Source organism: Leptonychotes weddellii, chromosome 15, assembly GCF_054177405.1.
Source record: "Leptonychotes weddellii isolate Sample4059 chromosome 15, ASM5417740v2, whole genome shotgun sequence".
NCBI classification, from domain to species: domain Eukaryota; kingdom Metazoa; phylum Chordata; class Mammalia; order Carnivora; family Phocidae; genus Leptonychotes; species Leptonychotes weddellii.
In genome coordinates, this window is record NC_138383.1 from 15980847 (window position 1) to 16004530 (window position 23684).

The 23684-nt window shown below is 53.5% G+C and overlaps 1 protein-coding gene across 1 annotated transcript; it reads left to right on the plus strand.

Moving 5' to 3' along the window:
- The first annotated feature begins 21 nt into the window (after nucleotides 1-21).
- MAP3K14 (mitogen-activated protein kinase kinase kinase 14) lies at nucleotides 22-17443 on the plus strand. The gene is made up of 13 exons (XM_081804820.1): nucleotides 22-926; nucleotides 1034-1651; nucleotides 2645-2782; nucleotides 8610-8739; nucleotides 8976-9107; nucleotides 9583-9687; nucleotides 11014-11177; nucleotides 11669-11819; nucleotides 13441-13815; nucleotides 13915-14021; nucleotides 14403-14547; nucleotides 15399-15499; nucleotides 15762-17443. The coding sequence occupies exons 1-13, from the start codon at nucleotides 774-776 to the stop codon at nucleotides 15924-15926; spliced, it is 2484 nt and encodes an 827-aa protein (XP_081660946.1). The 5' UTR covers nucleotides 22-773; the 3' UTR covers nucleotides 15927-17443.
- Nucleotides 17444-23684: the final 6241 nt, after the last annotated feature.

The following is a 23684-nucleotide window of genomic DNA, read 5'->3' on the forward strand; positions in this document are numbered from 1 at the left end:
AAAAAAAAAAAAAAGAAGAAGCATGAGGGGGGCGTGGGGGCGGAGGGAGAAGCAGACTGCCCGCTGAGCAGGGACCCCGGGATCGTGACCTGAGCCGAAGGCAGGTGCTTAACCGACTGAGCCACCCAGGGGCCCCAATGGTGTCTGTGTTTATGCAGCAACTTACATTCCCGGAAACCAGGGATCTCCAGGAACTGTGGGGGTGGAGGTGCCCAGACTCAACTGTCCCTCATCCAGAGGCAACAGAAACAGACTGTTGTCAGAGCTGAGAGTGCCCGCTGCAGAGTGTGGCCCTCCAAGTCATATGCCGCCCCCGCACCTGGGGACCTCTCCAGGGACAGCCCACCCTGGAGAGTAGTGTGGGAACCTTGCGTCTGCCCATCCCCCCTGAAAAGCAGCGGGTGCCCCATCATGGTAGTAATAACTGCTGTCTGTCCGAAGCTTGCTTTGGGATCAGGCGCTGAGGTAGGCTTTTGAAATGAGCGGTTTCCTTTAAACCCCAGCTTCGTCTGCATGGCAGGAAATCCTACGCCCATTTTAGAAATGAGAAAACAGGTTCCTTGGGGTTGAGGACCCTTCCCACGTTTACACAAGCACTCACCAAGCTAGGATCTGACCTCGGGGGTCTCTACGAATCCAACCGCGGTTCCTGAGCCATCCACCCCCCACCCCCCGCTGCCTCACACTCAACCTGTGGATCTGTCCCTTTCGACAGCCAGTCCGAGAGCCTTGATCAGATCCCCAACAATGTGGCCCACGCAACGGAGGGCAAAATGGCCCGTGTGTGTTGGAAAGGGAAGCGCCGCAGCAAAGCCCAGAAGAAGCGCAAGAAGAAGAGCTCGAAGTCCCTGGCGCAGGCCGGAGTGGCCTTGGCCAAACCCCTCCCCAGGACCCCGGAGCAGGAGAGCTGCACAGTCCCCGTGCAGGTAAGAGTCACCGCCACAGTCCAGACCCCAGGCTCCTGGGGCCTTCGGGATGCTGCCGGGGCCTTGGCCCTGGGCCCGGGTCCTAACACCTGCCTTCTTCTGCACAGGAAGATGAATCTCCACTAGGCCCCGCGTATGTTAGAAATGCCCTCCAGTTCACCAAGCCTCCAAAGGAGCCAGGCCTTGGCCGACTGTGTTTTAAGAAACTCGAGGAGGACCTGCGGCCGGCCTTGCCTCGCTCAGAACTCCACAAACTGATCAGCCCTTTGCAATGTCTAAATCATGTGTGGAAACTCCACCACCCGCAGGCCCTCGGCCCCCTACCCCAGCCCGTGCACCCCTTCCCCTACAGCAGGCTGCCCCATCCCTTCCCATTCCATCCTCTCCAGCCCTGGAAACCTCACCCCTTAGAGTCCTTCTTCCTAGACAAACTGACCGGTATAGAGAGCCAGCAGCCCCTGGCTGGCCCTTACCTGGGCAAACTGGTCTGCGTGGACAGTCAGAAGCCAGTGCCTGGCCCCCACCTGGAGCCTGGCTGCCCATCCCGTGGCCCGCGGGAGAAGTTTTCTGTGGAGGAGTACCTGGTGCACGCCCTGCAGGGCAGCGTGAGCTCCGGCCAGGCCCACAGCCTGGCCAGCCTGGCCAAGACCTGGTCGGCAGGGGGTTCGAAGCCCCGAAAGCCCAGCCCCGAGACTGAGGACAGCGAGGGGGTCCTGCTTACGGAGGTAAGCAAGCCCCCACACACCTGCATGGGTGCCACCCACTCTGGGGCCGAGATTGGCAGCTGGCAGTCAGGTGGGACCTGCTGGGGGGGGTTGGGCAGCAGCACTAGAAACCTGTCACACCCACTCTCCACTTCCCCCCTTGGGGGCGGTGGTCTTTGCTCTTTATGGAAGTCACTCGTGCACATGAGAACACATCAGATAGTAGGAAAGTGCGTAGCTTTGGCGAGAGCGGTACCCCCCACTCCACCTCCAGGTCACTCTTCAGGCTCTTTAGAGATTTCTATTTTGAGTTCTTCTGGTTGATTAGCTCATTATTGCTATCGCTGTTGTGTATGTGTACACGTGTGCGTGCGTGTGTGTGCTTGTGTGCATGTGTGTGTGTGTGTATGATGAATGATGCATATTCTGAGAAACAGGAATTGGCACTATCAACCACAGATGCTCACTCCCCACCCCTGCTACGAAAGACCAGGATTTTGCCCATCTGCACTACCCTCTGCTCTGCCTTCTTCCCCCCACCCCAGTTCTCTGCTGGAGAGCTTTGTGACTCTAAGTCATTTTACCAGACTTAAATATCTGGGGTTTATTCCATCCATCTTTGACGCGATCCCTTGCCCCCTACCCCTCTTTGCGGTCCCTTCCCTTTCTTTTACTTTATAGCTCCTGAGCTATATTTTCTCATTGTCAAGGTTGTTGACAGTTCCATTTCTGTCCCACAACCACAAAGCCCGGGGAGAAGGATCTTTCATCACAAGGATCAACTAGACTTGGGCCACCCGCGAAGCTCTCCTTTGCCTTCACCTTATTCCTGTAACCCGCTCTGGTCCTGCCCCTCCAGAGCCCTGCCTCAGACCCGCTGGGGTCTTTGGTTATAAGGGCTCCACCCGAGCAGCCGGACAAGGACTGCCGCCCAGAGTGCCTTCCTCACGGTAACCTTTCGTCCCTCTGCTGCCCTGGCCACTGAAACGGGCCTCTCTTTCCTGCCAACCCCAGAAACTCAAGCCGGTGGATTATGAGTACCGAGAGGAGGTCCACTGGGCCACGCACCAGCCCTGCCTGGGCAGAGGCTCCTTTGGGGAGGTGCACAGGATGGAGGACAAGCAGACTGGCTTCCAGTGTGCCGTCAAAAAGGTACGCCAAAAAGGAAAAGGTATGCCCAGGCTGTGAGGGCTGCAGAGGGAAGCCAGGCAGGTGTCCCTGGTATATTCCCTCTGCTTTCTTTCAAGGACAATCCCAGGGCAGCCGTGGGTCTGACTTGTTAACGGAGCCTGGCTGTCGCTGGGCACCCTGGGGTCAGCTGGAACCGGAAGGGAGCAGTGTCAGTCACATGTCCCAGCCTGGGAGCCGCATTTGGTATGCATGTATGTCGGAGTGTGCAAGTGTGCACGCGTCCTGGGTCACTCCTGATGCCAGGGCCTTAGGGGCAAGTCCAAACCTGGAAGGCAGTTGGCTCATCGTGTTGAGCTGAAACCCCTAAACCCCATACAGTGGGAGTGCTCACACCTGGGCCAGAAGGTAATAACCAGAGCGGTAGCCGTACCTAACAGGTGCCTCTGGGATGAGGCTGGGCCCTGAGGAGTCAGATCTGAGTTAGGTGCAGGTTCTCCCTCCTACTGGCAGGAGTAAGAGGTCCTGGGAGGTGGACATTATGAGGAAATGCGACTTACAGCAAGAGACCCAGGCTCGTCTGTCTCCAGAGTTCGGCTGTGAACCACTCTTTAGAAAGGGGTGGGGGAGGAGGCTCGTGGTCCTAGGATGTGACGCGAGCAGAGGTGTGAATCACCTCTCCGGCTCCATTTCACCAGTGATAGACCTAGAGACCAGAGAGGGTCGTGTGCCTTGCCTAAAGCCACACAGCTAGGCCTGGAACTGAGGCCTCCTTCGGTCAGGTGGCCCTGTCCAGGGCCCAGCCGGCTCGTGCCCCATGCAGAGTTGTGGCTCTCAGCGGTGAGGACACACATCGGACGTGAATCACCTGGCTTCCTTGGCTCGTATGTGGGCTGGGATGCTCAAGTCTGAGAGTTTGGGCCGCCAGGTGACAGGCTGAGAGGGGACTATCCGTAGGTATTACCCCAAACTTCAGACATACTATGTCAAACAAGCAGGCTCCACCCCCGCCGCCTGCCCCCGGCCCGAGCCCGTGCTGGCAATGCTGGGCTCTTGCCCACGTGGCTCATCCTCCTCCGCTGGAGGCCAGGGCTCCGTGCCTGACCTCCTCAGCCGCAGGTCCCCCCGCAGGCCATCGGAGAAGGCTCAGCTGTCCCTCCTGAGGGGTGGCTGGGAGGAGAGTGAGAGTGTGAAGTGTCTTGGAAACCCATGCCCAGTGCTGGGGAGAGCTTAGTCACTGGGCTGCTCAGCTGTTGCCCTGCTGAGGTTCTCGGAGTCCCAGGCAACAAGGTAAACAACCCTGATATAGTAGAAGAGGACAGATACTCCATTTCTCACCTCCCCAAGGCAGGCGGAAAAGCTCCAACCACAACGAATGGGCTCCCAAGCGCCAGAGCTGCTGCCTAGGCCCGCTGGAGCTGGCCACTCTCAGAATCTGCGTGCCCCCCCCACCCAAGACTTCAAGTGGGATGGCTCGTTGGTGGCCCACACAGCTGCCAACAAGGCGGTCAGGGGGAGTCGGGCAGGCACAGGTGTCTTTTAGGATTTTCAGCCAGAAGATCTGAAAAAAACGGTTCCCAGCTAAGAGGGGAGGGTTGGGGGAGGGAGCAGGGATTGGAGGTCAGGCTGCACGGGGTCGGAGCAAGTCTGAGCACCCTCCCGTGTTCCCTGAGGAGGACCCAGCACGTGGTACAACAGCACTTCCTTGGTCCTCCTTCTAGAACATCAGTGGCCTCAGGTCAGATGCTGATTGGCCCTGAGTCCAGGGTTTAACGTAGGGGGTTTTGTTTTTTAAGGTTTTGTTTGATCTTTTAACTACAGGCTCATTAAAGGAATTCAGAGGATACCCCAAAACACAAAAGTCTCCTTGTTCCCCAGTCTATTCTCAGAGTACCTGCCCTTTGACTTTTTAGACTTGTTATATATATATACACACACATATATATATAAACTATATATATGTGCATATATGTATAAATAAACATGTAGTTTATTTTTAAAAGATTTTATTTGAGAGAGAGCACGAGCAGGGGGAGGGGCAGTGAGAGTGAGAGAAGCAGACCCAGGGAGCCCAACATGGGGCTCAATCCCAGGACCCTGAGATCATGACCTGAGCTGAAGGCAGCTGCCTAATTGACTGAGCCACCCAGGTGCCCCATAAACATGTAGTTTCTTTTATTAAAATGAGATTGTACTCGAGAAGCTGTGCCATGTTTTTCATGTAATAGTAGATCATGGACACATTTCCTTATTGGCACATATACATCTCTCTAGTGCTTTTTATCAGCCAATGTAGAAGTTTATATCCTAGTCAGTGGATGAATTTATAGATTGCACGAACTCCTGAAACTTTATTCTGTGTTGTAGTTGTATGTGGTGTGTATGTACACACACATTTTGGTTGGGAAGTCTGTATCATGTGTCAGATTTTCAGAGGGCCCTGTGGCCCAAAGAGGATTAAGAACCATTTATTTAAGAACATCTGGCCGGAGCATGGAGTTCTGGGAGCCTCCTTTTGACTCTGCCACTGATCTGGGTTGGTGTGGCCTTGGCCAAATCCAGCCAGCTGTTAACCAAGCACACTGTGCCAGGGGCTGGAGATAGTTGCAGAATCCACACACCTGCCCCAAAGGAGCTCGGGTTGTAAGGGGAGGTGGACATTTACATAGAAGCAGCCATTAGCAAGGTACATGAGTGAGGGCAGCCTGGACACGTGTTGAGGAAGCAGAACTAGGACTGAGGGGAGAATATCTCCATGGTAAAGAGGAAATAAGGGGGGAGCCCTCTGTTCATTGGACTACCATGTGCCCAGTACTGTGTTAGTTACTTTCACATATTTTATGTTCCTGAGATCTTTAAAAGAATATACAGAATTGTGACTATCCCTTTTTTGACGGATGAAATAAAATGGATACAAATACTAAAGAGGGGAGAGTCTCAAGAAGGAAAAATCAAGGGCGCCTGGGTGGCTCAGTTGGTTAAGCGACTGCCTTCGGCTCAGGTCATGATCCCGGAGTCCTGGGATCGAGTCCCACATCGGGCTCCCTGCTCGGCGGGGAGTCTGCTTCTCCCTCTAACCCTACTCCCTCTTGCGCTCTCTCTCTCACTCTCTCTCTCTCAAATAAATAAATAAAATCTTTAAAAAAAAGAAGGAAAAAATCAATACCCAGTGTCAGCATGCAGGCAGTTAAGCCGAGGGAGGTGGCTTGTGGATTTGGCAGTTAGGGGATGGCTGATCACACTTCCCCGCCTCCGGGGTATGCTCGCTCCTGAATGGATGTGGGGCGGTGGGGGAGGGAAACCGTCCGGATATAAAAGCTCAGACTCCTGGAAAGGCCTTCAGTGAGGCAGGGTAGCTGGCAGTTCTCGAGTCAGGCTTCCCCAACCAAAATCCCAGCTCTGATACTGCCAGGGACCTTGGGTAAGTTACTTGCCCAGACTTCAGCTTCCTTGGCCTGCAGGATGAGGACAATGCGAATGCGGCCCCACAGGCCGCTGTAAGATGCAAATACCGATGCTTACAAAGCGCTTAGAACCGTTCCGGCGTGTGTTAAGCAAGCAGTAAATACTAGTTTTGGGGTTTTTTAAAATTTATTTTAGAGAGTGTGCGCACGCACGCATGCACGTGTGGGGGGGTGGGCAGGAGGAGAGGGCGAGAGAATCCCGAGCAGACTTCCCACTGAGCACGGAGCTCGGGGGCTCGATCCCACGACCCTGATGAGGACGCTGAAGTCCAGGGAGGAGCGGTGGGCCAGCTGCTGCCCTGGGCAGGAAGGCCGTGTGCTCCTTTGGGACTGCTCTTTCTGCTTGCTCTCCCGGGGGCTGGCACAGACTTCTAATGCACCTTGTGTTTTGAAGCGTCCCCTCTGACCCCCGTGTGTCTGGGTGAGAATTTTTTTTTAATTATTTTTTAAGATTTCCATTTTTAAGTAATCTGTATACCCAATGTAGGGCTCGAATTTACAACCCTGAGATTAAGAGTCACACGCTCTACCCACTGGGCCAGCCTGGCGCCCCTGGGTGAGAATGTTTTTAACATTGTTTTAGGGATTTCTTCATAGTTAAAGCAGAGGTTCTCATATGTTCTTCGCAGCCCTCAGTGTCTGTCACTAATTTTTCATGGCACCCGAGGCCCAAAACAAGTACCTAAAAGTTCCGTTTACTGAGTAATTAGGTCACACAATAGTGTTTAGCCTAACAACGTAGTGATCATTTGAATAACAATGCGCATAAGTGGAAAGAAAATTTTTCTTCTGTTCTTAACCATAATCACTAATGGGATGTATGCCTTGTTGGGCACTGCACAATTCTCCAATTTTGAAATCCGACTGGACACCTTCACCTTCCTTTCCTGCTCCACATTATCCCCCCTAAAATACTTCTATCACAGCCGCCTCCAGAAACCCAGCTCCGTAAGGATCTGTGGAAAGACTGGAGCACGAGCTAATGCTGAAACCGAACTCTCTGGAGCTGGTAGCTTGCGTGATGTCCCACAGATAGCCATCACCACTGCTTCCCTCCAGCGCCCACACCTGCAGCGCCCAGCTGAGTCCTCTGGGGCACCCCAGAGTGCTTCGGCTGCAGCTCAGCTCAGGAGCCAGAGAGTTAAAGACATTGGCTAATCCAAGTCCTGTCGGCGAATTCCTTCCAGCTCAGGTTCAGAGCTGGAAACACTGACAAAGAGTCAAAGTTTATGCGAGTTGATTAACCAAACCAAATAGTCTGTAACCAGAAGACATTTTCCACTGATAGGCAAAAGTCCAAAAGCCCAAAAGCCCCACATCGGCAGAGCTCCTGCCAAGTCAGCGTGTCTCCGAGCAAAGCTCTGCCAGGTCCTGACTGATTTCTTCCAGGCTGGTTGGGTTGCCACTGGCGCCCCCTGGTGGTACCTCTCAAGGCTAACACGAGAACCAGCTGCAGCCAGAAAGGAGAACACGTCTCTGTTAGGAATTCTAAGTGTTTAATAAGCTGCTCTTATATGAGCTGGAGGAAGTGGGCACCTAACATTTCCCAAGCACCCACAAGTTGCCAGGCCTGGTGCTGATTATCATCCCTCCAAGTCCTGTCACCACCATTTGCATATGGAAACAGAGCTTAGGGGAAGTGATCTACCTTTGGAAATGGCCAAGCCAGAGTCTTGGTCTAGGATGTTTGTATCCCAGGCCTATTTCTTCCCGCCATGCTATGCTGGTCCCTACACAAAGGAGTGTGTGGTCCCTTCGGGAGGGGCCTTGGCCAAGCCACTCCCCCTGAGAAGCCTCTCTTAGGCCCAGATCCTGGGGAAACAGCTGCAAACAGAATAAACAAGCATTGCTCCGTCTACATGGACATTTTCGTCCTCAGGGGAAGAGACAAATAATTCCGAGTTGAGAAAAGTGCTGAGAAGGGTGCTGACAGAGCCAGGATCTTAGCTGCATCGGCTCTGGCTGCAGATAAGATGGAAACCCAGCCTCTGGGGAATAGATGTGGATGTTGATAAACAAAAGGTCCCACGTCCTAGGAATGGCCCAGCCATTTGGGCCGGGGGGAGAAAAAGTGTGTTTGGCAGATTTGAGGGTGGGCAGCATGCCAGGGGCCTGGATAAGGGTAATAGTTTCTGTGTGATTCTAAGTGTTTCCACACACATCGGCAGTACAGAACTTTAACCATGTACTAGAAGTTGAACATGACCTCCCCCCCCAGGGTACACAGTTTAGTCTCTGAGGGTCCAGTAGGCCCATCATGGCCCTGCCTGGCCTCAGAATGGACATGGGGAGCATCAGCAGTCTCCGTGCAGGGAGCATCGAGGGTCCTGCCAGGATGCCAGGGAAGCAGCCTGGGCCCTCACCCTGACTCACGTGGGCCCTGCCAGGTGCGCATCGAAGTGTTTCGGGCAGAAGAGTTGATGGCATGTGCGGGATTGACCTCACCCAGGATCGTCCCTTTGTATGGAGCTGTGAAGGAGGGTCCGTGGGTCAACATCTTCATGGAACTGCTGGAAGGTAAGGAGTCAGGCGCCACTCTTTCCCCCTCACGGATCAGAGCCAAGGCCTGGGGTTTTCCCCGAGTCTTGCCCAGGTTGACCTTGGTCCCCAGTTACTCCATTTTAACCTCTCAACCCTGTGACGCTGGCAGGAAAGGCCTACTTTCCAGCCACCTACCCTTTGAAGGCCTTTGGCCTTGGCCTGCCTGCAGGCCTGGAAATGCCCCATGTAAAGACTGGCCATTGGTCTCCTAGGTGGCTCACTGGGCCAGCTCATAAAGCAGAAGGGCTGTCTGCCGGAGGACCGGGCCCTTTACTACCTAGGCCAGGCTCTGGAAGGACTGGAATACCTCCACACCCGAAGGATTCTGCACGGAGATATCAAAGGTGAGGCTCACACCCCAACCGCCCTGGTCCCCAGTGGGCTCCTTCCTTACCTCATCCTGCCTGATGTCCTCCCAGATCCTTCTGGGCCTGCCTGGCCATCCCCCGTGGCAGGGCCTGAGTCAGGCTGACCAGGCTGTGCCGGTGGGAAGGGGGGGTGTGTTTCCCAAGCCCTCAGCCTGACACCATAGTTGCCAGTGGGCAGTGCTGCCCACACAGCGTCTACACACCGGCAACCACTGGGGGAGGGTGGGAGCAGCAGAGCTGAGTGGCAACGTCCCAGGAGGAAACTCTGTCCCTGTACCTCCGAGATTGGCCTGCTGCCTGCCTCTAGCCTGAACCGATGAGGCTCTCGTCTTCCTCATGACTAATGAAACCCACGGAGGGTCAGCCAGAAACTGCCTCACTGGAGGCCCAGACTGGGCTGGGGCCTGAAGTGACTCACCTGTTCCTCTTCTTCTCTGGGGTGGCCCGGCAGCTGACAATGTGCTCCTGTCCCGCGATGGGAGCCGTGCGGCCCTCTGTGACTTCGGCCATGCTGTGTGCCTTCAACCCGATGGCCTGGGCAAGTCATTGGTCACGGGTAAGCCCCGCCCCGCACTGCCCTCCCCAGGATGATCATCCCCAGCCTTGACTCAGCATTAGCCCCGTGTCTTCTCCCGGGCTTTCCGTAACAGCAGTCCAAGACGTGAGCACTTTTTGTCCACCATTATATTTCAGCCCTTCAACAACTCTAGAAAGCTTCTCTTACGCTTAAACACAGGAACAAGGATCAGATGCTCACGTTTCTGAGATTCCTGCTACACAGAAGAGGGAACAGAAAGGCTGGCTGCCTTGTCCCGGGTCTTCTGCCGCGGAGCTCCCACGGCTCCAACCCTCTTGTGCAGCCTTGTCTGGGTAGCTGTGCTCCCAGCCTGTGGCCTCAGCCCTCCCAGGCCTCTGAGCACAGTTTCTGGAAGCACAACAGGAGGGCTGACCGAGGGGCCTAGGCTCTGTAGCTGGAGAAATGTTTGTTTTTAACTTAACAGTTTTCTGATTATTAAAATAGTCTACATCCATTATAAAATATTTGCCAACTACAGAGTTACGTGGTATAGAAGAAGAGGGGAAAAGGACCCTCCCCGCTTCTCTTGCCCAGAGAGACAATCATTAACGTTTTAAGTAATTCCTTCCACGTCATCTTTTCTTTGTTTTTTTTTTTAACCCTGTACGTAGTTAAGGCGGATATAACCCAATTTTGTGCCCTGCTTTTTTCATTTATAGCATTAAGCATAAAATTATTTCTTCTTGACCAAAAGAAAAACAGTCTTTTAGAAGTGATTCTGTTACTAAAGACTGTGTTGGTAATTCTGAAGATGTAAACTGAAGACGGACACCTGCCCGTCCCTTTAAAATAACTATTGGGTTTTTTTCTTATTACAAGAATAATTTCTAAAATCTTTTGCAGAAAGTAGAACTGAGCAAAAATAAAAAATACAAATCACCAGGGTGGAGGGGGTGTGACTCTTCACATCTGGTATCGATCCTTCTAGTCTTCTATGCATTGAAGTTTTTTTTTTTCACTCACTAAAATTTCAGAAACATCAAACCATTAATTAGTCTCCTACAACCTACTTTTCAATGTTCAGGCCCCTCCCCATTTTTAAAAAGTATTCTAAGGATTGGGTCCAAAGGGCCGAGCCCCTATTTTGGGTGATACATTCTTTATACCAGTTCCCAGCAGAGCCCCTGATTTAGCTCGTCCCCAGCAAGTTTGATCTGGAAGCTTCCTCTCTATTTGAGGTACTTTAACAGAGACAAATTCCAGGTATTTCAGGAATTGACTGGGGGCTGGGGGTGGGGGTTATTGCCAAGGCTCTTGCCCGTCAGAGTTCACAGTTGGCTTTCCGGTCTCACGCCCCCTTCTCAGGGGACTACATCCCCGGCACAGAGACCCACATGGCCCCAGAGGTGGTGATGGGCAAGCCCTGTGATGCCAAGGTGGACGTCTGGAGCAGCTGTTGCATGATGCTCCACATGCTCAACGGCTGCCACCCTTGGACCCAGTACTTCAGGGGGCCGCTCTGCCTCAAGGTCAGTGACAGCACCTGGGATGGCTAGGAGGGGGAGCCAGCAGGGCCTCGGGGCCCAGGCTGCAGGCTTGAAGTGACCCCCCATTTTGGCTGCTTTTCGGTGGCAGATGGGAACAGGAAGAGGCCTCATCATAAATGTGGGACCGTGACTAAAATACTTGCCACCCAAATCTACAGGCCCCAGGGGAGATCCTAAGGGAGGGATCTCCTTGAGCTCACGGCAGGTCAGGGCTCTCTTCCACTCATACCCTGGGCCACCTCCGCCTGCCTCCTGACAGGTTGAGCCTGGAGGTCCTGGGCACACCTTGCCACCTTGGCCGGTGTCTACCTGGCCCCTTTCTTCCCTTTCCTTGGAAAAGTCCCATCCCTCTCCAGTGTTTGTGGCCGACCGCAGCACGGCAGGGCAGGGGAAAGTGGGGAAGAGAAGAACAGAAAGCTGGGTGCTGGGGAATGAGGGGGGACAGGCCACACGTGTCACCTTCTGACCCACAGATCGCCAGCGAGCCTCCACCTGTGAGGGAGATCCCACCCTCCTGTGCCCCGCTCACTGCCCAGGCCATCCAGGAGGGGCTGAGGAAAGAGCCTGGCCGCCGTGCGTCTGCGGTGGAACTGGGGGGAAAGGTCAGCCTGGCGCTGCAGCATGGTAAGAGCCCCCCACGGGCCCCGGGCTGCACCACAGCGTGGTGCAGTGGTCAAGGGCAAGGTACTCGACCTCTCAGAGCCTTGGTGTCCCCATCTAGAGCATGGCGATGAAACCCACCGTGGGCTTTGTACTGTGTCTCGAAGCTCAGTCGATGGGGGACAGGGACTACAACATTAAAGGGGGGCTCAAGGGGCGCCTGGGTGGCTCCGTCCTTAAGCGTCTGCCTTCGACTCAGGTCATGATCCCAGGGTCCTGGGATCGAGCCCCGCATCGGGCTCCCTGCTCGGCGGGAAGCCTGCTTCTCCCTCTCCCACTCCCCCTGCTTGTGTTCCCTCTCTCGCTGTCTCTCTCTCTGTCAAATAAATAAATAAAATCGAAAATAAATAAATAAATAAAAGGGGGCTCAAGCTCATTAGTAATCAGCGAATGTGACATAAAGCCAGATAGCACTTACCAGCCACTAAGTGAGAAAAGGCAGAAAGTTAGTAACACTAAGTGGCAGGAGGATGTGGGGCAGCGGCCCCTTAGCTCTGCCGGAGGGCAGCTCGCAGCGCCCGCAGACACCTGCACACCTGTGGGAGGGGCGTAGGGTGCAGTGGCGCGTCTCTTCCCGGGACAGCGGACGGGCCAAAGACGGGTGGTGCTGGCTGTGTCCCATGGAGCACCAGACAGCGGGGCAAGCAAGTCAGTGTTCGCAAGGCAGCCCGGCCGGCTTTTCAAACCATAGTGCCGGGTAGATGGACAGAGCGAGGCCTAGAACACCATGCCTTTTTTGTAAATTAAATATTGATAAATAAAAACAGCACACACGGGCGCCTGGGTGGCTCAGTCGGTTAAGCGACTGCCTTCGGCTCAGGTCATGATCCCGGAGTCCCGGGATCGAGTCCCGCATCGGGCTCCCTGCTCGGCAGGGAGTCTGCTTCTCCCTCTGACCCTCCTCCCTCTCATGTTCTCTGTCTCTCATTCTCTCTCTCGCAAATAAATAAAATCTTAAAAAATTAAAAAAAAAAAAAAAGCACACACTTTGCAAAAATATGATCGAACCCCAAGTGCCACGTCAAACGCTAGAACGTCACCAGGAGGTGAGCAGGGGAAAGGCAGTGGTTATGGGAGTCAGAGGGGAATAAATAAAACAGGAGAGAGACCTTGCATGCCCCCCCCCAAACACAGATGAACTGACCCCACACTCCAGAGCAATGGCACCCTCGGGAAGCACCGACTGGGGGTGGGGGCGGTGGTAAGAGAGATGGCGGCGGGAGGTCAAGGAGGCCAGTTTACATGGGAACTCGAAGTTGCTATGACCTCAGGGCTGTTTTTAAATCTTCTCTTTACTAGCGACAGAATCTTGCCCTGGAGCCATTTCTGTCATTTTTAAATTTGCGATTGTTGCCTAGAAGGAAGATGGAATAAACAGATATACCATCGTGTTCCCATTGTAGAGGGCCATCTTCTGGAAGAGGCCTCCTCCAAGACCGCCCGGCGCCCTCCTAAATTGTGTCCCTTAGTGGGACAAGAGTCCTCCCTCACTGCTTGCTCCCAGCCCTCTGCTCAGCAAGGACCACGTGGCCTGGCCCAGAGGCTGGGGCCTGGTCCCCCTCACCGAGCGTGCTCTGTTTTGTAGTGGGCGGTCTGCGGAGCCCCTGGAGGGGAGAGTACAAAGAGCCAAGACAGCCGCCACCACACCCGGCCCCGGCACCGGCCAGCCAGGGCCACTCTCACCAGACCCTGCCTGTCCAGCCGAGGGAGCTCTCTCCTGGGGCCCCAGGGCCCCAGCCAGCTGCGGACACAACAGGCGGGGCCCCTCAGCTCCAACCTCCACTACCCCCAGAGCCCCCAGAGCGGAACAAGTCTCCGAGCCTGAACTGGGCCAAAGAGGAGTGTGGGCCGTGGGAGCCATTGCCTCTGTCCTCCCTGGACGCGGCCCCTGCCAAGAACCCCGGCTCGGCCGAGCGGAAGGCAACCGTCCCCGAGCAGGAGCTGCAGCAGCTGGAAATAGGTACGGGCAGCCCCGGCCGGGGCTCCTGGGGCCCTGGGCACCTGCACACGGCCCGGCCGCTCCCGCTCTTTCACGGCCACCCTCTGCCTCTCTCTGCAGAACTGTTTCTGAACAGCCTGTCCCAGCCCTTCTCGCTGGAGGAGCAGGAGCAGATTCTCTCCTGCCTCAGCATCGACAGCCTCTCTCTGTCGGACGACAGTGAGAAGGTAAGCTGGTGAGCGGGCTGTGTGCACGTGGTGGTAAAGGCGGGCTGATGGGAGTCACCCCTTCCTTTCGGAAGGGCTCCCCACCAGGGCGGGGGCTGGTAGCTCCTCAGGAGGAGGCAATCCGTCTTCAGCACACCTGGAAATTGGGGAAGGGTTTGGCTACTAGGGATAGTGGGAAGAAGATGTGGGCTTGGGGCCCCCTAGAAATATTCCTCACCTCAGCCCCCTGCTTAGCCCCACAAGTGCCCAGGAGGGCCACACTCCAGCCCAGGACGGGAGCAGTTCCTCACCCCAGGGGAGGGCCCCGTGCCCCAAATCCAGCCAAGGCCAGAGATGGCCCCCTGAGCCCAGGGGCCTGAGTCGCACCCACTCTCATTTCAGAACCCGTCAAAGGCGTCTCAGAGCTCGCGGGACACCCTGAGTTCCGGCGTGCATTCGTGGGGCAGCCAGGCAGAGGCTCACAGCTCCAGCTGGGACGTGGTGCTGGCCCGGGGCCGGCCCGCCGACACGCCGAGCTATTTCCACGGTACGGCCCAGCACTCGCCTGCTCAGCAGCCCCCATGGAACCTGATCCACCTGGAACTGGGGAGCCTGAGGCAGTCTAGGTCCCCCTTCCCCTGGTGGGGGGCCGGGGTGGCGGGGGAGGCACCTGGTGCCCAGACTGGAGCTACCTGGCCCTTAAGTCGGTTCAGAGCGAAGGCCCTGATTGCCCAAGAGCCCTCCCTGGTGGGGCGGTGAAGGACCATTGCCCCTTGTGGGCTGCTGATGGAGTTCCAGAAGGCCCCTCGCTTGGGGCACAGAGCAGTCTCTCCTGGCCTGGAGTCAAGAAATAATGTCTTCGGAAGGGAAAAGGAGGAACAAGATAACTCAGCAACAAGTTTGCTGGGATCCTCCTCTGGGATTTCAGCTCCTAAGATGAGGTGTTTTCCAACATGGCTGCATAGGTTGCATTGTGATTTTGATAGAACGAGGGTTTCATCGGCTCACTGTTCCCTGGCTCTTCCCAGCGCCAGTGTGACACATGGCCTCAAGCACCCATGGCCTGGCCGGCAGCCGCTCCAACTCAAACAACATGACAGCCTGAGTTGTCCACAAGCTAATTTAAGAGTCTCCGTTTCCACTTCCGTTCTGCTTTGTGTGCAAGTTGGTATAATACTAGTTCCCCAAAAGAGCCGACCTTAGCTTTTTGCGTCGTGTAAGCTGAATTCTAGGGGTTGACAGAAAAGGACCGCGAAGAGCCAGCAGGTGTTTGCCATTAGGGCCACTCCAGCCTAAGCGTCATGTCAGCATCCTCACAGCTGTCCTGCGTCCCTCTGCATGGGGCTCCTTAGGGAGCCAGCGGCCACACCACTGACAGTCACCTCGCCTGCCTTCTAGGTGTGAAAATCCAGATACAGTCTCTCAATGGCGAACACCTGCACATCCGGGAGTTTCACCGGGTCAAGGTGGGGGACATCGCAACTGGCATCAGCAGCCAGGTAAGGGGGCAGGTACGCACTTACTTAGAGGCAGAGTCCCAGAAGCCAGTGTACCTGGCCCAGCCCTCCAGGAGGAAGGCTTCTCCTTCCTCAGGACCGACCCTTGGGCCAGGTGAGACTCTCCGAGTCCTCCAGGACTCAAGGCAAGAGTAGGCCTTCAGGACTGCCTGCTAGGCTGGAGGGAGACCTCAGCTTGGCACTTCTAGGCGGCCTCTGAGCCCCATGCCGCAGTCTCAGGCCCGCTGGTTTGCTCTGCCCCCAGATCCCGGCCGCGGCCTTCAGCTTGGTGACCAAGGACGGGCAGGCCGTGCGCTATGACATGGAGGTGCCGGACTCGGGCATCGACCTGCAGTGCACCCTGGCCCCTGACGGCAGCTTTGCCTGGAGCTGGAGGGTCAAGCATGGCCAGCTGGAGAACAGGCCCTGAGCCAGCCTTCCACCGCTGACTCCACTCTGCCAGAGGCGGCCTGCCTTCTCGGGGCTCAGTGCCACCCCTGGCACCCAGGCTCAGCCTGCTCCCAGGGGTCTGCCACCCCCTGGCTCAGCGGTGCGACTAGGGGCAGGCAGAATGCCTCCCAGGACGTCCCGTGTCCCGCCTGACCCCGCCGGGAGAGCACCCTGTGCCCACATGAGGAGGAGGAGGAGGAGGCAGGCAGGAGGCCTCTTCCCGTCCACGGGGAACAAACGAAAAGGGTCTTCTCTGCCCTGGTCCCCGCGAGCTGGCCTGACCTGTTTGGATCAGTGGCCCCTTGCTGGCCGGCGGGAGCGTAGCTTCCGGCCTGGGTCAGGGAGGGTGGGCGAGTCCCTCAGCCTCTGAGCAGGTGGACGGGTGTCGAGTGTCTGAGGACCCACGCCCAGGTCCGGTACAGGAGCGGGGCAGCAGCTGTACCCACCCTTGGGTGAACGGGGAGCCCTCTGACCCCCTTGCGTGGCCATCGAAGCCCCTTTTCGATCTAGGAACTTTCCTGACAGAGTCAGGGAGGGAGCCACGCGTGATGCTGGGAAGTCTCCCTGGGAGTCCAGGGCACACCGTCAGGGCGTAGCAACACGGGTCTGGAGCTGGACTCAGCTTCCGCCAAGGACCACAGGTGTCTAAGGGAAATGGTTCTCAGTCCCCAAGCACGTGTCCCTTTGCTGCTGGCCACCAATCTTCCCCAGAGCAGCAGGCCCCGAGCCGCGGCTGCAGACCCAGAACGGCCCATGACTGCCTGGCCGTCAGCGCCCCCCCGTCTGTGGAAGGGAAGGGTGGCGGGAGCCGGCCCGACCGGAGCAGTCTGCGGCTGGGCTGTGATCCGGGTGCAAGAAAGCAGCGGGTGCAGGCGCTCCTGTCTCCCCCGGCCGCGACTTTAGGCATCGGGCACACCAGCTTCCTGAGACACAGCCCAGGCCTCACACTCACACTGGCCCTGCCCTGCCCCTCGCCTCAGGGGGCACTGCCAACCGCACTTTGCACTCTGATGACCTCAAAGCACTTTCATGGCTGCCCTCCAGGAGGGCAGGTCAGTGGTCCTGCATGCGCATAAGCAGGCCAGGAGATGGGGTGTGAAGGCATTCAAGTCTTGACCTGTCTCCACGCGCATGACCCCTCAAACCTCCGCATTTCTTTAAGATGAGCCCCCTCCCACCATACCCCATTGCCCCTTCTTCTTCGATGGGGGGGCTGATCAGGGCCCATGTAGCATTAATCAACTGTGAATCCTTGTGTGGGGGCCTGCTAGCCTCCTCTCGGAGATGAGGGGTGTCCCCCTGAGAGTCCTCCTCGGGAGGAGCTCATCCCGGTGTCTTGCCAAGGTGGCCTCTGTCCAGCTATCCACATCGAGCCATTCTGCTCCCCAGGGAGAGACACCCCCCCCCCCGGCCCCCAGCACGTGAAGAGGTGCAGCCTTGTACTGCAGAGTTCGGGTGGTACTCTTTGTAAGCAATAAAGTGTGGGGTGATGACAAATGTGTTAGGCCATGGCTGTCCCCACTCTCGCCTGCCTGCTTACAGAACCTCAGATCCTAACAGCTGCCTCCCTTTGCCTTCTTGGTGGGGTTTTCTCACAGCTGCCATTGATTTGGGGCAAGGACTGTTTCCACCCCTTGAGTAAGGTCACTTTTCCCACCGGCCCTCCCAGTGGGCGCTTCCAGTCCTACTTTTGGCCTATCCGTTCAGACCAGTTAAGCAAGATGCCCCACCCGGTGGCCATAGGGAAGTCCCTGGCCAAACACTGCAGGCTGAGGAGGAGAAGTCAATATGCCCCAGGCAGTGGCCTGACGTGGAGAGGTGGGGGCGCACCAGGAGCCCCGAACAAAGACTGCCCCACCCTCTCCTGTCCCTGAGGCCTGGCTTCCAGGGAACAGAACTGGGAGCAGGACTGAGTGAGCAGAGATGACTTTGCAGGAGTGGGTTCCTGGGCCTTTCCAGGACAGGGACCCACCTGAGAATGGATGCCACAGACACACAAGGGGCGGGGGCCTTGTCCCATCTGGCTCCACACCCCCTGAAGCCTTGCTCAAGTAGCTATGTGTGTGTGCACGGGCACACATGCAGACTTTGGGGTACAGGCCGCAGGTTCAGCAGCTTCCTGGAGGGGTCCTGCACCCCAGAAAGGGGCAGGTGCAAAGGCCATCCAAGCTTACCGGACGTGGCTCCGTCTGGGCCTGCGGGGAAGAGTGCTCAGGGTGGCGCAGTCTCCGGAGGACACCCCCCAACAGCCGCCCCGCCCACGCGCCGTGAATCCTGAGCGTTTTTCCGCCTCCGTCCGTGGGGTCCGGGCAGGGACGTCACAGACGCGGCGATATCACAGGCGCAGTCGCCCCCAGCGTCTCCAGCACCCCCCACAGCCCCCAGCCAAAGAGCGCACTGGAGGCGGAGGGGCAGCAGCGACCAGCCCGCTCCCCGCCTCCCCGACAGAGCCTCGGTCAGCATGGGGGTGACAGGTGGGAGCGGGCTGGCGCGCGGCGGGGCGGGGCGCCAAGGGATGGGCGGGGCCGGGCGGGGCGGGGAAATCAGCCCGGGGCCCCTCCCCCTGCTCCCGAAGCCCGGGGCGCCTGGAAGGAAGGTCGACCCCAGCCGACCGTCGCCTCGCCCCGAGACTACCTCGCCCAGCCTGGGCCCTGCGCGGTGCACAAGCTTGTGCGCACAGGCCCGAATGCACACCTTGGAGTAAAGGCTGCAGATTCAGCCGACTCTTGGAGGGGTTCTGGGCTCACGGAAGGAACAGCGGCCTTGTGCTCAGGAAACGACTCATGAATTGTCCCAAACTGCTAATAACCCCAAAATCCAGTTCAGTTATTCCTGGTTGATGCCTGGAGCCCTTGCAGAGAGAAGCGGTCGGCTTCCACAACTACTTCCTGAGCGCCTCCTTTGTCCTTTGCACTCTGCTCTGTAGCGATGGCGAAAGCTGTTTGCCCCTTAGGTTTCCACTGAAATAGGGGCTTTCTTCTCGGGATCTTCTCTCCCAGGAGGACGTGGGCCAGCATTAAAAATATGCCAAGAACCAACAACCAGAGAACAGCTTTTCCCTTCCCCAAACTGATGCAGATACCTTAAATCACTCCTGTGACCTTTGTTGTACCCCCTTCAACTCTTACTCTTGTGCTAGGCCCTGAGTCTGATGAGTTAACAAAAAATTAAAATGTGGATAGGACAGCTAAGCGTGTCACAGAGAAGATGATACTGGAGAGGTGGGTTAGCCTGTCAGGGATGAGTAGGATTTTGCCAGAAGAAAGACTTCCTGGGTATCTGAAATAGCAGGTGCAAAGGGACTGAGGCACAAAAGGGCCTGCTATGCTCTGGGGGAGCTTGGGCTTGGAGCAAGGAGGGAGCTAGATACCAGGAGATGCAACAAGAGGGCAGAAGCCACTCTACAGTCTGGATGTGACCAGAGGCAGGTGTGATGCAGCAGGCTCACTCTGGAGTCATTATGTAGCCCAAGTTGGAGGCAATTTGGTTGTAGTGGTCCAGCTAGATGCCTAAAGAGATTTCAAACAACACAGTGGTTAGCATCTTGGGGTTCGGAGCCAGTCAGTCCTGGGTTCCAGTCATGGCACTTCTCTTAACGGATGTGTGACCTGTGCAGTTTCCTCATCTGTGAGAGCAGAGTCGTGACCACTTGGGCATAGGGTGGTGAAGAGGATGTAATGGGAAGCACTCAGTGTGGAGTGCCGGCAGGTGATCAGTCCTAGGTTTGTACTGATTTTGGTGTTGGGGGATGAAAAGTAGTGGGGGTGGAGAAAGGGACCTGCACAAGGTCAACATCAGAGGTAGGGAGGTCAGAAGCTGGGGAACTGAGAAGGGTCACAAGTAACCCAGGTTTCTAATTTGGGTGATAGAATGAAGGTTTATCAGGGAGGGGGAAATTACCAGGGCAGAGGGGGTGATCAAGACATGAGTGATTTGGAAGGAAGATGGATCAGACATGCAAACTCTGTTGGCTACACTAGAGTCTACACATGGAGGGTGTGAACTTGAGGTGAAAAATGGAGGACAAGCCGCATGGTTTGGTGGGGTGTTCATTTCTTTGCACAGACTTTTGCTGAGCATCCACCTTGTAGACTTTGTGTGCAGGGGATCAGAGATTCAAAGTGGGAAGCCCACACAGTCTGCCCACCTCGAATTAAGGGTCAGCAAGAGTCCTGTACTCAGAGGTCTGCAGGGATTGGGCTGGGGCAACTGGAGGAGATGCCACAGGGTAGAATCCTGAAGGTCTCCAAGAAGAAGTAAGCACTGAGCATCATCACAATAGAAAACAAGGACATTTCAGAGATAGGAGACATCTAAGGCTCTGACAAGGGAGAGATCCCCTTAGGGATAAATGTGCAATCAGTGACTGGAGTTTGAGTCTAGAGCTCAGGAGAAGTGGGAATAGGAAATAGAGATTGGAGGATCTTCTATGGTCCCAGCCACAGGCTTGGAAACCCCAAGAGGGCAGAAACTGTGTGTTCATCACTGTGTCCCCTAGAACAATGCCTGGCCCTTAGCCAGGGGTTCAACATTGGATTTTATCAAAGAAATATATGCATATGATTAAATAGCTCTGAAGAGCTTCTTCAGTGATGAAAAGCATCTCCTATAGCACAGCCCCAGTCTCACTCCTCAGAGCAGCCACACTGTTCCATTAGAACTATTTTTCTGCCTAATTACCTTATCTTTCTACAAGCCCACGGACTCTTTCTTGGTTTATCAGTTTTAGACATTATCACCTTCCTGCTCTAATGGATCCACCCTCCCCCATCTTCCCAACATCATTTTTAGATCTGCTGATGCCTTTGTAAGTTTAATATACTTATGTCTTTATTTTTCATCACTTTAGATAATATCTTTTGATACCACACATAGTAAGATGAAGTTTTTAGTGCCCCTACTCTTCCCTTCAGCTTTCTTCCCTCCCTCCCACCTCCCAACAATGCTAACTTGTATTTTTATTTTTTAAATATCAAGGTTGGTAACATTTACATTGTCCTATAGCCACAAATACATTTTCCAATTTTTATTTATATGTTGATTCTGAAAGTTGAAAACTGGACTGACATTATTGTGACTCATAACTACTGTTCACTGCAGAACCAAGAAATGTACCACAGTTACCTTTTCTTTCTCATACAGCTTTTTGTTTTTCCCGGAGTTTCTAGTTGCCTTTTCCTTATATTCTTTGGTTTTATCATAGTCTTAGTTTTCATCAACCTCTACATCTAATCAACTATTCTATCAGATTTTCTTTATTTCAGAAATCTACTGCCCAGAACCCTTCATCTTCTTGCCTCTATACAGTTAAAATCCTGGGACTTAGCTGCTTTCCTGAGGTGGACCGCTATTTCCTTCCTGACTCTCTTGTTTTACACCTTTATTTTGTTTTAGCACATCCTCAAATAACTTCCTTAAAAAAAGAGGAAGTAAATTTCCTGAGTCCTTCCATGTCTGAAATGATAGTTTGGCTGGATATAAACCTACAGGTTAAAAAATATTTTCCTCAGAATTTTAAAGGCAGCCATTGTTGCTAACCCTGCTGCCAGTATAATCGATTCCCCTCCCCTTGTAGGTGACTGGTTTTTCCACTTTAGAAGCATTTAAGAATTCTTTGTTCCTGGTGCAATGAACTTTTACAGCAAGGTTATTTTGACATCTGTAGTGTAGGGCTTTCGGTGAACACTTTTAAGCCAATGACATCATCATTCAGCTCATGAAAATTTTTCTCGTTCCTTTTCCGTGTTCTAGATCCCCTTTCTATAGGCCAGAACTGGACTGCCTCTTGATCATTTTCTCTCACATTGTCTTGATATTTTGGTTCTGCTTTTGGAGGATTTTCGTTTTATTTTCCAAGCCTTTTTGCCAAAAGTTCTTTCTTTTCTTAATTTTTTAAAGAGCATCCTGTTCTTGCTTTTTGGATGCAATATGTAGTTGAATATCTACATCTCGGAATCTCAAGATTTTAGAGTATTTTTAAAGCTCCTTTCTGTTTCCCAAATAACCTCTGGCATTCTAGAGTCATCTTTTCTCTTGGTCTGTAAACTGCAGGTGGGTAGTTTCCTCAAATGTCTAGTCATGCTAGGCTATTCATGTTTAAGAGTGAAATCATAAAAAGCTGACTGGGAATCTGTGACTGCAGGACTGATTCCCTGGCAGATGTCACTTTAGGATGATCAGGCAGGAAACATATCTCTGTCTGGTTCAAGAAGATCAACAAAATTGACAAATCTCTAGCCAAACTGAACAGGACAAAAAGAAAAAAGACAAAAATTACCAATATGAGAAATGGAAGAGGTGGCATCACTACAGGATCTACAGATATGAAAAGGATAATAAAGAATATTATGAACACCTTATGCCAATAAATTTGCCAACTTAGATAAAATGGACAAGGAAACTCCAGGCCTAGGTTCACGTGCTTCACCTGGGAATTCTGCCAAACATAAGGAAGAAATTATACCAATTTTATGCAAACTCAGAAAACTGAAGAGAGAATACTTCCCAACTCATTCTATGAGGCCAACATTATTCTAATATCAAAACCTGACAAAGACAATGTAAGAAAATTATACACCAATACACTTTATGAACCTCATGTAAGATTTCTTTCAAAAAGTTAGCAAATCAAATTCAACAATGTGTAAAATGATAATACATTATGACCAGATGAGATTTATTTCAGGGATGTAAGATTGATTTTAACATTCAAAAATTAATTTATTTCACCATAAACAGAATATAAGAGAATTGTTAACAGAATAATATATAACATTGTTCATGTTATACATAACATATAATATATTAACAGAATATAAAAAAAAAAAAACGGGCACCTGGCTGGCTCAGTCGGAAGATCATACGACTCTTGATCTCAGGGTCATGAGTTCTAGCCCCACGCTGGGTGTAGAGATTACTAAAAAATAAAAGAATATAAAAGAAAAGCAATATAATCATCTCAACTAATGCAGAAAAAGCATCAGACAAAATCTAACATCTCTTCCTAACTAAAAACTAAGCGAACTAAGGGGCACCTGGGTGGCTCAGTTGGTTAAGTGTCCGACTCGATTTCAGCTCAGGTTATGATCTCAGGGTTGTGGGATCGAGCACCATGTTGGGCTCCACACTGAGCGTGGAGTCTGCTTAGGATTCTCTCCCTCCTTCTGTCCCTCCCCCGCCTTGTGCACATACATGTGCTCTCTGTGTAAAAAAATAATCTGTAAAAACTGAGTGAACTAGGAAAGTAACTTTCCTCAACGTGATAAAGGTCATCTATGAGAAAAAACCACAGCTAACATCATACTTAATGGTGAAATACTGAATGCTTCCTCCCTAAGGTCAGGAACAAAGCAAAGATGTCTACTCTCAATTCTATTCAGCATTGTATTGAACATTGTTCTCAGTAAAGCAGAAAAAGGAAATAAGAGACATCCAGTTTGGTAAGGAAGAAGTAAAACTGTCTTGAGTCACACAGATACTTTTTTTAAATAGTAATCTGTACACCCAACATGGGGCTTGAACCCCACGACCCCAAGATCAAGAGTCACGTGCTCTACCGACTGAGTCATCCAGGCGCCCCTAGTCACACCATCATTGTTTATGTAGAGAACCTTATGGAATCTACAAACAAAACAAAACAAAACAAAAAACTAGAATTGATAGGATTTTAGGATGGTTACAGAATATACATTTCTATACACTAGCAACCAGCAGTTGGAAATTGAAATTATTTCACATA